General features: G+C 43.3%; 1 protein-coding gene across 3 annotated transcripts in view; it reads right to left on the bottom strand.

The window, feature by feature from the left end:
- LOC306927424 (disks large homolog 4-like) overlaps positions 1 to 14937 on the bottom strand; it is a 309688-nt gene that overhangs the window by 194086 nt on the left and 100665 nt on the right. Inside the window, exon 1 of one of the 3 annotated variants that reach the window (XM_079507156.1) lies at positions 790 to 1017. The exons of the other annotated variants lie outside the window; for them this stretch is intronic. Coding sequence (XP_079363282.1) covers positions 790 to 900 — 111 coding nt within the window. The 5' untranslated portion in view covers positions 901 to 1017. Of the gene's footprint in view, positions 1 to 789; positions 1018 to 14937 lie in introns of those variants that run through there. 3 annotated transcript variants of the gene reach the window in all.

The raw sequence follows: 14937 nt of genomic DNA, 5'->3' as shown, positions 1-14937 counted from the left end.
ACCAAATTACACTCACAGTAATTGCACTCCTCCTGAACGAATTATATAGGATTAACGTGATCATAATTATAATAATCCTACAGACATGCAGAGGCCTTTCTCTCCAACCACTTTCACTTCCCTATACGCTGTATAAACTGGCTTGTTTCATCCATTTCATTTCATAGGCAAAATTGTAAAAAAAAAAGCTCTACAAGCTCAGAAGGCATTGTGTTGCAACACCCCGTGGGCTTGTAGATCTGCTTTTCTCCCTTCTTTTTTTAAAACTGGGAAAGCATCTCATCTTTCTGTGTACATTTCGGATTTTTGCGTTGGTCGGCTATTCACGAACAGCATGATGTACAAAGATCACTCACAGCGCTGCAAGCTAGCTTATTGTGCCTCTTGAAAGTGAGACTGATTTAGAGAAGGGGATTTGTAAATTGTACAGTAGCATATCGGCCCCAAGTCTTAAGACTGATAGAATAATAGAGTTTAAATTGGCTACAATTAATGAACCAATAGCCTCGATACAAGACCCGTCATGATGACCGTCTTGTTGTGATCCAAGCGATCACAACCGATTCATCAGACATGACAGACATGCACACATTTACAGTAAGCCACAGATAATAGTCCGTCCAACCTCCTAGCGCTTTCGGGACCCACTTGGTTACCGCGACGTCCCAAATACAGAAAAGGTAACCAAGGGTCCCAAATTAAGGGGCTATCCTATCCGGTCCACCGTCCACCATACGGTTGGATCTAACCTATACGCGCTCCAACGACGGTCCCTATGCATTAGCCTACCTTGCATCCGAACATCAGCGACAGGGTCCGGTTGCTGCAGATGACCTTACACTGACACATGACGGGCGACAGACACTTGAGGTTCCTGACGGCCACGGGCAGAGACGACATATGGATGGATGGACGCTCCGGCAGCGGACCACCATGCACCACCACCACAGCTAGCGAGCCGGCGGTCCGTCAGTCCGTAGGCTATAGAGCCCCGACCAGGCGAGGAGGAGGAGAGGAGAGGAGGAGGGCGACCGTCGCGGTGCTGCCGATTGGTTTTGTGTTTGAATTAAACCGGTACGTATAGGCCGATGATGATGATAATGATCTTAAATGGATACAGCTGCTCTAGTATACTGCCGCTGCATGCATGCAGCGACGCGTGGTTGTTGTTGTTGTGATCAGAAGATGATGTTAACTTTCGGTTCCAGCTAATCCATGAATGCTAGATTTATAATAATAAAGGCTCCGCGGATGTTTTGTCAAGTTTCCATGACCAGCAGCAGAGCAGAATGAATGAAGGCACATGGCTGTTGTTGGGAGCGACGCTACGCGGACCGAGTCTCCATGTTCCATTAGAAGATCACCATTCATGTCTCTCTCTCGCTCTCTCTCTCTCTCTCATAGGCTACTACACATTGTTATATAATAATGCACACACACACACACCACCACAGCACTGACAAAATACTGTAGCAAATGTATTTACAGTAAATACCATATTGAATAAACTATAGCTCCGTACAGTATAGGCTACCCTACAGCACACAAAAGCGAGGCTAGAGCGTGATTATTGCGCCCCCTCCCGTACTGGCAGAGAATAGCCGAGGAACTATCTATGGTCCTGAAACGCTTGTGTGCAATGTCTGTCTGTCTTGCCTGCCTTGCCTTGCCTGTCTGCCTGCCTTGCCTTGCCTTGCCTTGCCTTGCCTTGCCTTGCCTGCCTTGCCTGTATTGCCTGCCTGCCTGCCTGCCTGCCTGCCTGCCTGCCTGCCTGCCTGCCTTGCCTGCCTTGCCTGCCTGCCTGCCTGCCTGCCTGCCTGCCTTGCCTGCAGGCTACACAATGTCTGAATGAATGTGTCTACCTTGCAAATTGAACGGGAAGAGGAGATGAAACGCATACAATATTCATAAACACAACCAATTGCAAAGTCATCATCCATCTTTCAAAATTAAACAACGTCACCTTGTTCAATTAATCCCTTATGAAGTACAGTCATGAATATTATATGACCTACAAGATGTATGCGTGTCTCTCATTCACTCAAACATGCGCACACACACACACACACACACACAGGATGGCAGTGGCTCAGGAGGTATAGAACGGTGGGTGAACGGCCTTCTGGGGGGTAAGGGGGAAAGGGTTCGATCCCCGTCTCCTCCCCATGTCAGAGTGACCTTGAAACAAGACACCGGAGCCCTATAACCGCTCCTATAGTAGCATTCCAGTAGCACCCAAACCTTTTCATGTCAAGGACCCCCAAATTGACACTAATTAGCCCCGCGGACCCCCATTTGAAGAGATATGCCAGGGACCCCCATAAGAGAAGATTTGTACAGCGCTAGCAGTGATTCTCAACCCGTTTAATTTCAAGGAACCCCCAGCTTGACATGCATGAGTCTACGGACCCCCCATTTAATGGCATTTCTATCTCTGGGACCCCCAATTTATATTGTAAAATCAGTGTTTCATTTGTACACTCTCAGGGTTACAGTCCCGTAAGGGTCCATTTGGTTCCAAACTATCATTTAGCTGGGGACCCCCTGGAACTCCCTCAGGGACCCCACTGCTCCTAGTACCACCCCCCCCCCCCCCCCCCCCCCCCCAGCAGGAAGTGGTTAAGTGTTCGGAAGAAAGTTGGCCCTTTAACCAAAAATGAATGATAACAGGTCTAATTAACCACATGAACCCCACAGCGTCCCAAAAGACTCTGTGCGTAACTGCCAGATTTCCAGAAGGTGTAAGTAACACTAACGAGAGACTAAAATAAACTAAACCAAGGCCATAGTATACAGTATGTACAGTACAGCATGCATAAACAGCATTGTCAGAATCTGCAACAGCGATGGATACGCAACAGATAGACGAGAGAAACAGTCTAGCAAAAAGACTACTGTGCCTTAAAGGGTTATTTCAGATTTTTGGACTTGGAACGCTGTAGGAAATACTGGGTTGAATGCTTGATTCTGATTGGTCAATAGCTGAATTCAGCGGTGTGTTATTTCTTGATAAAAGACCGCTGCCTAATCAAAGGCTCAGAGCACCTGGCTGCGCTGCTTGGATTTTATGCTGTAAACCCAACATGACAGCTTCAGTGGCCTTGTGGTTAGAGTGTCCGCCCTGAGACTGGGAGGTCGGGGTTCGATCCCCCGGCCGGGTCATACCAAATACTCTAAAAATGGGACCCAGTGCCTCCCTGCTTGACACTCAGCATCAAGGGTTGGATTGGGGGTAAGTCCCTGCGTCATACTAGCGTCATGTCCAGGGGGTGTACTTGTACATCAAGCTGCCTCACGCTACAGAAACAGGAGATAGGCTCCTGCCCTATGGGCCTCATGGCTCGGCAAGGCTACTTACTTTACTTACCAACATGACAGCCATCAGCCAACTTGGAATATACTTTCATTAACCGTAAGCAAGGAAATACTTTGTTTTGTTGTCACTTTTGGGTCAATTTATGAATTGATGTATTAAGTAGCTGTGTAATAAGCGGGATAAGGTATGGCTAGGTGGTCATTGTTTATAGATAAATCACCTTCAGGGTGATTAACCACCTCGGCATCGGTGGTTATAATCACCCTGTCTGTGTTTTATCTATAAACAATGACCACCTAGCCATACCTTAGACCTTACACAGCATCTAATGTCAATTAGTCTATATTATGAGCATTTCCGCAGCTTGCATGAGCTGTGAAGTGATGCTGTAAATAAATACCACCCAAGTGGGAAGAAGCAGCACTCCAAAATAAAGCATGCAAGACTCACTGGCAGTCAGTACTGTTGATTTCGTCGACTACAACTAAGACGGAAATTGTTCGTCGACTACCTTTTTTCATTGACGAAAACTAAATGGAAACTAAATGAAAACTAAGCTATGATGATTAAACTAAGACTAAATATACTGACAATTGTCAACAAATTAAAACTAGACTAAAATGTTAGGAAGGGGACTAGTGGACAAGAGATCCAGTATAAGTCATTTTACACTTGGTTGCATGCTGAAAATAGCTGATCTACAAGATCTTGTAGATCAGCTATTTTCAGTGTAAAAACAGTCATTACGACGGCACCAAGAACCGGCAAAACACATTTTAGTCGACTAAAATCCTATGATATTTAGTAAAAACTAAAACTAGACTAACACTAAAACATTCCAGGTGACTAAAAATGTGACTAAAACTAAATGAAACAACTATTCAAGAGACTACGACTAAAACTAAAATCAAAATGTGCTGCCAAAAACCACACAGTGCTGGCAGTCTGGCACACATTCTCCTTTATTGGGAACGCTCATGCGTTTTGGCCTCAGCCTTAAATCCACAGAGCAGATGATTTGATGCTGTGCCTGTTCATAGCATCTTCATGTGTCTGTACACTGTACACTCTCTCACACAATTAACCCATTTTGACCTGAGATCAGATTTGTCACGGTCCGCTCCTCGGACCGTGAACTCTGACTGTCCTTATTTTTTATATTGGACTTTAATATGTATTTCTGTCATTGCACTGATTTCAGTATGTTTTGTATGTATTTGCTCTTGTGTTCCTGACTGTTTCTCTTTGGTTTTGGTTTTCTGTTACTCTGTTGTTGCCCTAATTTTGTGTTTCTTATTTTGTAGTATTGTTCCTAGTGTTTCCTGTCTTCCTAGTTACTGTTAGTTACCTTGTCTAACCCTTTGTAATTTGTCAGTGTTTCCACCCGTGTCCTTTTAGTCCCCCAGCCTATCCTAGTGTTGATTGTATTTTGGTTCCACCTGTGCCCTGTTATCCTGTGTCTATTTAAGTCCTGTGTTTGCATTGTGTTCTTGTTGGTTCGTAGTTCCCTGTTGCGTGAGTTCTTGTATTATATGTTTCCAGAGATTTGCCTGCCTTTTGCCCTTGTATGGAAGTTCCTGAGTTTTATTATTAAATATTCCTAAGTTTACCTGTTCTGCCTCCTGTCGCCTGCATTTGGGTCCTCATCCCTACTCATCGTAACAAGATTCTAAAAATGTCTTCTACATCCTGACAGTTTTCTGAAAAAGCTATGTTTCTATGTCAGTCGTTCTTTGATTTAAAAGCGCCACTCGGTGGCGCGCTACGAGCTTGTAGATCTGCTATTTTTCAATAGCTGAAGCATAACCTAATGCTAACACCAAAAGGGGTTCCCGCTCAAAATGGGTTAACCCATTTAGACCGGAGGACGATTCTACAAAATGTCTTCTAAATCATGACAGTTTTCTGTAAAAACTATGTTTCTATGTCAGTGGTTCTCAAACATTTGCATGTCAAGGATCCCCAAAAATATATGTAATTGGCCGCCGTGCCCCGTCTGAAAATATGTTGTTCCAGGGACCCCCGCCAGAAGCTTGTATGAGCTTGATCTGCTATTTTTAAATAGCTAAAGCATAACATAATGGTCACGTGGTGGCAATGTTGAACAGCATTCACACACTCTCTGAACACAACATGTTGAAATGCAATTTAACCCATTTTGGACTGAGGTCGATTAAAAAAAAGGCTTCTAAATCCCAACATTTTTCTGAAAAACCCATGTTTCTATGTCAGTGGTGCTCAACCTTTTTCATGTCAAGGACTCCCAGAATGATCTCTATTGGGCCACGGACCCCCATCTCAAAATATATATAGTTCCAGAAGCCCCCATTTTAGTTAAAAATGTTTGCTCTGAAACAAAGATTAGTGCCACATTTTCACGACTTTTAAATAGAAGACCTACAAGCTCGCTAAGAGCTTGTAGATCTGCTATTTTTCAATAGCTAAAGTATAACATAATGCTTTAAAACACCAAAAGGGGTTCCCGCCAAGAATGGGTTAAGCAATACTGGTCTATAAAAGTTGTTATGATTGAGCTACATTCTGTGTCAAGAAATTCAGTGAAGGTGATTATTTTTCAAAGTGTCTGTTTAGAAACAGGTGACACAGTACGCAGGACTGTTGAGTGATTTCCAACGAGCGCTTCCAAACTCCCAACGCTCCATGCTTCTCAATGTCGCCATGCCTCTCAGTCGAGACTCTCTGATTCTAGAGCGTCGCAGTCCCGCCCCCTTTCATGACGACGCCAGGCCCAGGAAATAATTCCCAATGCATTTTTCCCATAGACATTTCAAAAACGACAAATACAAAAATAATTACAAAGAAGAAAAACAAGAAAAAAAGTGTTGTAACCTGCCGTTTTCTTCTTCTTTCTAATTATTTGTTCGGCCCGAAAAATTGTGTTTGTTGTCATGATTTGTCACAACTCGAGTTGGCTTTGTCTGGCTTAAAAGGTCTTTAAATAAATACTTTTTGAAATGTCTATGAGGAAAATGAACGGGGAATCATTTCCTGGGCCCTGGTAGGGGGGCGGGACTGCGACACTCTATAGAGGGTATATGCACATGCTGCATGCATAAAGTGTGTGGCAAAGTATTAAAATAGTATTAAAAAAGTGATAAAGTATTTAAAATATAATAATTAAAAATATATTTGAAATTATATGTATTTAAAAACATAAAATGAATGCACTTATGAAAAGCATATTTTCATACTATTAGAAATATATTTCTCATTTAGTACACTTATCAAAAAAGTGAGTGGCAAAGTGAGTTTAACGTCGTTTAACTTCGTTCAGTGCAATCAGATAGGGACGTTTCTGTTTGGATGTATGGGCTGTCAAGGCCAGAAAGTAGTTTTTTGTTCTTTTTGCTCTATTTGTTCTATAGGCATTCCTGCATAACTTCCAGGTATTGATGATGATGTACAATTTACTATTGTAGTCAAAGGCCTTCGTAAGTCACTCTGGACAAGAGCTTGTGCTAATTGTACTGTATAATCCATCTATTTCAACACAGCCAATACCTAGAACACCAGACAGAGCTCTCCTCCTCCTCCTCAAGGCTGTGCAGTCATTTTGTGAGTGGTGCAACCACTCCAAGGAACAGCAATGTCCCTATGGGACTATGTGACTATGTCCCGATGTTTAGAGTACCAGTAGGGGCACAAGTTGCGTTGTTGTGCCAGAAACAGAGAGAGAGAGAGAGAGAGATAGTGTTGCACTGTTGCCTGCTAATTACAGAGAGAGAGAGAGAGGCAGGGGGAGAGGGGAGTTGCACCACTCAGTTCACACAGGTGTGATTTTTGGATTGGGGAGTGGTAGCCATCGGACGCCTCACCCAGTGTTTGTGATACCTCTGGTTGATTTGATTTTGATTTGATTTGATTCTCTTTTAGCCCATGCATGTGGGCTAATCTTCCAAGAGTCCAATCCACGTAATAACATAACATAACATTACAAACAATGACAAAAACTACATCCCATGTAGTACAGCGCACATACATGGGGTCCAGGGACCCTCATGGTTCCTTGAAAGGGTTCCCAAATGCCACCTTAACCCAGTCTGGGCGGGAACCCCCTTTTAGTGTTTTAAGCAGTGCTGTTGAAAAAAAGCAGATCTACAAGCTCATAGCACGGCACCGAGTGCCGCGCTACGAGCTTGTAGATCTGCTATTTTTGGAAAAAGTTTTGAAAATGTGGCGCAAATCTTTGAATAAATATTTTTTCAGAGTGAACGTTTTTAAACACAAATCTTTGCTTCTGGGAGGTTTCTGGAAAAAACACATGTTCAGATGGGGGTCCGCGGCCAAATACAGATAATTCTGACATAGAAACATAGGTTTTTCAGAAAACTTTTAGGATTTAGAAGTCTAAATGGGGTGCATAACTTTGAGAGTGTACAAGTGGAACCAAATTGGTTCTATTTACACTCTCACGGTCATGGGGTGTCCTTGAAACAAATACAACGTACGTTTGAGAACACTAAAGGCAACAGAGCCATCATTAGAATCATTGTTAACACCTGTGAAGGAAGTAAGGCAGAGAAGAGGCCCTATATGTCTTTCCCAATTGGCTACCTGTTGTGCCTATAGAATAGAGCCTATTATATCCCCTGAAAGTGCTTACAGCAGGTGACAACAGAGGTTTTGTCATTCCTGTAATGAATGTCCTCTGTTGAAAATGAGTTTACCACCACCCACCACCTCCTGTGATGGCGCAGAGAGGCCACAAGGTGGAGGGAGAGAGCCAGTCCCTACGTAGGTATAGGCATAACATTTAAATGTTGTGCATTCATCTCAGGACCTACTTGCAGGGGCTTGTGTGTGTGTGTGTGTGTGTGTGTGTGTGTGTGTGTGTGTGTGTGTGTGTGTGTGTGTGTGTGTGTGTGTGTGTGTGTGTGTGTAATGTTACATCCAACAGATGTGACACTTAAAAAAGTACTGGGCTGTGCTGAAGTGCTGCGCTGCATGTGATCTTGTAGATCTGCTATTTTTGAATAAGCCCAAATGTCGCACGGACGCTTTCCCGGTTTTGATGGGTTAAGTGTTGATTAGAACATGATTGAACAATTCACAATTATATAAGGTCTATAAGTAATATGTCTGCAATAGTAGTGCAATTGCTATGGGGCATAAACAAGAAATTAAAGAGTGATAATGATATACTGTGCATGTTCACATAGTACTGTAATGATCATTTTTAAAATGTTGTATTTTTTTTACATTCCACATTCTTCCTTAGTCATATTGTATTAACATACTATTACTATTTTATTCATTACAAAGGAGAATTTCGGACTAGTAGTTGTTATGTCCCCACCAAAGAGGTCCAGGTGTTATTTTGTGCAATTAAGCGCATTATTGGCTATTTCCCCTACAATAAGCCCTCATTGGGGCGCTGGGTTTTAGTGCTAATTCGCTTATTTCCATCAAAATAAGTAAGTGTGGCGCTTTAGATTTACATTATGAAGAGAGGATATATACAAAAAAAAGATTTTCGAGCGATGGAAATAAGCGAATTAGCACTAAAACCCAACGCCCCATTGAGGGCTTATATTAGAGGAAATAGCCAATAATGCGTTTTTGCACAAAATAACACCTGGAGCTCTTTGGTGGGGACGTAACGACTACGAATAAAGGTAAGAAAGCTGAAATCGATGGAAATAAACGATCCATTCATGCAATAACGACAATAAATCAACAGTTTCTTAAAAAAAATGACATTTTCTAAATGTTCAAAATACTGCACAAAAGGGAAAAAAGTGAGCTGTAAGAATAAGGGTTGTTTTTCCTCTACTATTTATTGTGCAACAAATAGGTCTTTAAGTGCTTAAGTGGTTCAGCCCTGGTCTGGCCTATAGATGCATTCAACTAATAGGAGTCAATTAATCATTTGAAAAGACATCCGTAAAAGGATATGTATGACCTTTATTAAGCCCCCCACTGGGAACTTATTTCTTCACTTAGGTTTGTACACTAGCGTGTGCGCACACGCACACACACGCGCACACACACACACACACACACACACACACACACACACACACACACACACACACACACACACACACACACACACACACACACACACACACACACACACACACACACACACACACACACACACACACACACATGTATTAATTGAAAACCAAATTAGAAATTATGAAAACACTGACAAGGGCCAATTACATCTTCTACCTATCATAATGTATGTACTGTCGGACCATATTGAATCAAATGCACTGCATTTCAACAAGCGTATGAGACAGCGTTCACGTGTCATCATGAACGTGCGCAATGATAGTCAACGGACCAGAATTGGCCCAGCGCTGCAATACCAAATTCGGCCACTATGTCCATTTTGCCTCAGGGTTTCCTCCGGGTGCAAAGCAAAGCAAAGCAAAGTTACTATATTTACCCAGGGTATCTGGGCTAAGCTCAAGAACTTGTTTCCAGCCAGGCCCTGCTCATAGAACATTTCATGGTAGTGGTTCAATGCCTTGCTCAAGGGCACTTCAGCGGTGGTAATTTTAACGTGTCGGACCGCTGATTCGAACTGGCGACCTTCCGGTATCAAGACCGCTCCGCAATCCGTTCGGCCACCGCTGCCACTAGTGCCTCTAGTCTCTATTCATATATACTCTAAGGGAGGAGCAGGATGGAAGAGGAAGGAACAGAGCGTGCCAGGGTGTCACTATGCTTCAGGATGAGCTGCTCAACTATATGCACTGCAAAGTGTATAGATGAGCTGCTCAACTATATATATTATGCACTGCAAAGTGTATAGATGAGCTGCTCAACTATATATATTATGCACTGCAAAGTGTATAGATGAGCTGCTCAACTATATATATTATGCACTGCAAAGTGTATAGATGAGCTGCTCAACTATATATATTATGCACTGCAAAGTCTATAGATGAGCTGCTCAACTATACATATATGCACTGCAAAGTGTATAGATGAGCTGCTCAACTATATATATATGCACTGCAAAGTGTATAGATGAGCTGCTCAACTATATATATATATGCACTGCAAAGTCTATAGATGAGCTGCTCAACTATATATATTATGCACTGCAAAGTGTATAGATGAGCTGCTCAACTATATATATATATGCACTGCAAAGTGTATAGATGAGCTGCTCAACTATATATATATATACACTGCAAAGTGTATAGATGAGCTGCTCAACTATATATATATGCACTGCAAAGTGTATAGATGAGCTGCTCAACTATATATATATATACACTGCAAAGTGTATAGATGAGCTGCTCAACTATATATATATATACACTGCAAAGTGTATAGATGAGCTGCTCAACTATATATATATGCACTGCAAAGTGTATAGATGAGCTGCTCAACTATATATATTATGCACTGCAAAGTCTATAGATGAGCTGCTCAACTATATATATATGCACTGCAAAGTGTATAGATGAGCTGCTCAACTATATATATTATGCACTGCAAAGTCTATAGATGAGCTGCTCAACTATATATATTATGCACTGCAAAGTCTATAGATGAGCTGCTCAACTATATATATTATGCACTGCAAAGTCTATAGATGAGCTGCTCAACTATATATATTATGCACTGCAAAGTCTATAGATGAGCTGCTCAACTATATATATTATGCACTGCAAAGTCTATAGATGAGCTGCTCAACTATATATATTATGCACTGCAAATTGTATAGATGAGCTGCTCAACTATATATATATGCACTGCAAAGTGTATAGATGAGCTGCTCAACTATATATATTATGCACTGCAAAGTCTATAGATGAGCTGCTCAACTATATATATTATGCACTGCAAAGTCTATAGATGAGCTGCTCAACTCAGTGTTGTTTTTGGCAGCAATTTTAGATTTTAGTTTTAGTCATTTAGTTTTAGTCATATAGTCTGTCCAAGGCATTATCATTCACGTGCACACATAGACATCACGAATGCAGCATTTACTACGGTGAAAGAAATGCAAATGCCACTCCTTTCCATGCCATATATACCGGAAGACAAGCCTTCAGGAGAATTGCTTTTTTTCCGAACTCTCCTGATAACTTGAACACAGTATTTAGCGTTGAACAAATTTGTTTCGAAATCCATGTCGTTACACCTGCATCTCCACTAGTTAAAGAGTGCTGGGTTGCGCCCACGAAAATAGCTGATCTACAAGCTCACAACGCGTCGCGCTGCGACGCGTTGTGAGCTTGTAGATCTGCTATTTTTGGTCCAAAAGTGCCCTCTTATACGGGATTTCAGCCCCTGCCCCTCTAATTCACTGACTACACCGTGTTACACACACAGTGCGGAGCAGACTCCAGTCAGCGCAGCATTATGCAATAGACTAGAGAGAGAGCTCCATGTGTGGCACGTGTCTGTTCCCATATTCACCACAACACTCACAACAGCAGCAGCACATGGAACATGCCATTAGAGAGAGGGAGAGGGAGAGGGAGGGGAGGGAGGGAGAGAGAGGGGGGGGGAGGGAGGGAGAGAGAGAGGGGGGGAAGAGAGAGAGAGAGAGGGAGAGGGAGAGAGAGGGTCAGAAGGAGAGGGGGAGAGGGGAGAGGGGGAGAGAGAGAGAGGGGGGGGAGAGAGAGAGAGAGGAGAGAGAGGGAGAGAGAGAGAGAGGAGAGAGAGGGAGAGAGAGGGGGGAGAGAGAGAGAGGAGAGAGAGGGAGAGAGAGAGAGAGGAGATATAAGAGGCAGAGAGAGAGGGAATGAGAGCGAGAAGTAGGGGGGAGAGAGAGAGAGAGAAATCCCCATGCTCACTGGAGGCAGAGCGTTCCCATGACAACATCTGCAAGGGATGGCGAATCCCCAACACACAGCTCTCACTGCACTGGACGATATCTAATGCAACACACAGCTCTCACTGGACAATATCTAACGCAACACACAGCTCTCACTGCACTGGACGATATCTAACACAACACACAGCTCTCACTGGACAATATCTAACGCAACACACAGCTCTCACTGCACTGGACAATATCTAACGCAACACACAGCTCTCACTGCACTGGACAATATCTAACGCAACACACAGCTCTCACTGCACTGGACAATATCTTTGGCAAAGACATGTGATGTAGAGAGAAAGAAGTGGTCCAAGGACTATCGATACGATAGTTGGAAAAGTATTGATACCATGCAACCACGGCGATTTCTCTGAGGGTTTAACCATATTGTAAGCAGTAGTACAGATAAAAGCTGTGAATTTGTTTTGTTGTTACTTTGAAGTGACACGGAGTGCAGCGAATCAGCCTGGAAACCAGGCTGTTTCCAAACAGCACTGTTTTCGACAGCACACGCACGCACGCACGCATGCACGCACGCACAGCCCGCAAAACTAAACAAAACATAAATCGTTTGCCAGCCAAGTCTATGGACTTTAATGTTTGTTTAGAGCACTAAATGCCTCGAGGGTGCCAGAGGGTGCCAGAGGGGGGCCTGGCACCCTCCTTTGCAAATGCTGCACCCTCAGTTTAAGTTTGATTTACTACCATATAAAAGCGATGTGCTGTGCCTGTACTGACCCCCTCAGTCATTCCATCCTGGAGCAGAGCCTGTGATGACGTAAGACGGCATGTGGATGTCATAAAAACGCTCCCAGGTTACAACTGTACGTGCACTGCTTTTATTCAGCAAGAATGTTCCCTCAAGAATAGGCATGCCCGGGGTTCAATTGGGGGGCTTGCCTGGGGTGACCAGGAGGGCTGATGTCGCGTGATGTCATGATGACCCCGGGGGCTTGCCTGGGGTGAGTGACGGGAATAGAGGGTATGCACAGCGTGACATCATCATCAAACCAGGAAGTTATGCAGGAACGCCTACTGAGTGGCAAAAAACTACTTTCTGGCCCATACATCCAAACAGAAAAGTCCTGTCTGATTGCATTAAACAACGTTAAACAATGTTAAACTCACTTTGCATGTTGCTTTGCCACTCGATGTGCCATTCACTTTAAGCATGCGCACACCCTCTATTGCGAGTGTCGTGACAGAGTGACGGGGATCGTGGGTCAGGTGACAAAAACGCACGATTCCATAGTTACCTGTGAAACAATTACTGACATAACATGACGACATATTGGGCCAGGTCTCAGCCCGTTCCGAGCCTCAATGACTTCCATTATGAAATGCAAGTTAAACAGACGAAAAACAGTCTAAGTCCCACGAAAAGGCCTCGTTGTCCTGACCCCTTATCTATCATTTATACATTATGGATAACATTATGGCATTATAGAAAGCAGGGGTTCTCAACGTTTTTGGCCGGGGACCCCCGGAAATGCTCTGGCAATGTCTCGCGACCCCCGCCCCGCCCCCTCCCGACCCCCAATATAAATGGACTGCTACAATAACCTTAATAATAGAGGCAATAACCATAAATAAATACTGAAACCAGACATAACCATTAGGGAAGGTGTATGCATGTACTATGTGTACTATATGTAAACTCTTCATTTCCACATTCCAGCCATTCAGTTCCACCCGTGTGAACTGAGTGGTGCAACTACGCATCTGTGTCATAAGTACTCTCCGCATGAATTCAGTCTCAACACGTCACATACTGACGTCACATACTGACCATAGCAACCATGCTCGTTTTTTTGGTTGCTAACCATAGCAACCATGCTCGTTTTTTTGGTACGAACAAACACGGGTACACGGGTACACGGGTACACCATAGAGTATATATATAATAGAGACTGAACTGGCGCGAAGCTCCGCCCCCTCCGCTATTCATGTCAGTGGAAGTTGCTCAGTGGCGTTTTGAAGCACCCGGAAGACTGCCGGAAGTACCGTCTCAGAACGTCTACTTCCGCATTTGACCACCAAATTTTGGTGGTCAAATGCGGAAGTGCAACCGAGCGCTCAATGTTAAAGCCCAGCTGCACGGGGTTTCCCGGTCATGAATCCACGGGTCCGCCTGTAGTCCCTCCTCCTACCACTAGGGAGGAGAGCTTCAACGTTGGAAAGCCTGCCTGCCCCCTTGGGGTACACGGGTGCACGGGTACAAAGCCAGTTGTTGGAGTGGTTTGCACCACTCAAAAAAGGTGTCCCAACCTACGGGTTGAGAACCCCTGATATAGAGAGGGATTAAAGAACATGATGCCTACTGGCAGACAGACAGTGTGATATAAAGTAAATGTGGATAAGACAAGAAACTGCATTACGAAGCTTATTTCATCAACAAATCTGAAAATGTTTGCGTCACGGACCCCCAGAAGAGAAGATTTGTGTTAAAACACACCAGTGTTGATTTCGTCGACTAAAACTTAGACGAAAAATGTTCGTCGACTACCATAGTTTTTTCACTGACGAAAACTACATGGAAACTAAGCTATGATGATGACTGTCTATAACTAAGATTAAATATACTGACAGATATCGTCAACAAATAAAAACACCAAAAGGGGTTCCCGTCCAGAATGGGTTAAAAATATATATTTTATTTTTTTCATTTTTTTCCGAGAATGCGATATGCATAATAAGAGTACTATGTTCATGTTGTGTTACTTTACATGTTTAGATGTTATTATCAGGGGGGCACACAACCGGTGCCCATCCATCGTCAAAATGTTTTCTGTGCGGTAGATCA

Source organism: Electrona antarctica, assembly GCF_951216825.1.
Source record: "Electrona antarctica genome assembly, chromosome: 8".
Lineage (NCBI taxonomy): Eukaryota > Metazoa > Chordata > Actinopteri > Myctophiformes > Myctophidae > Electrona > Electrona antarctica.
The sequence above is the reverse complement of the archived record's forward strand: the minus strand, read 5'-3'. Positions and strand labels throughout refer to the sequence as shown.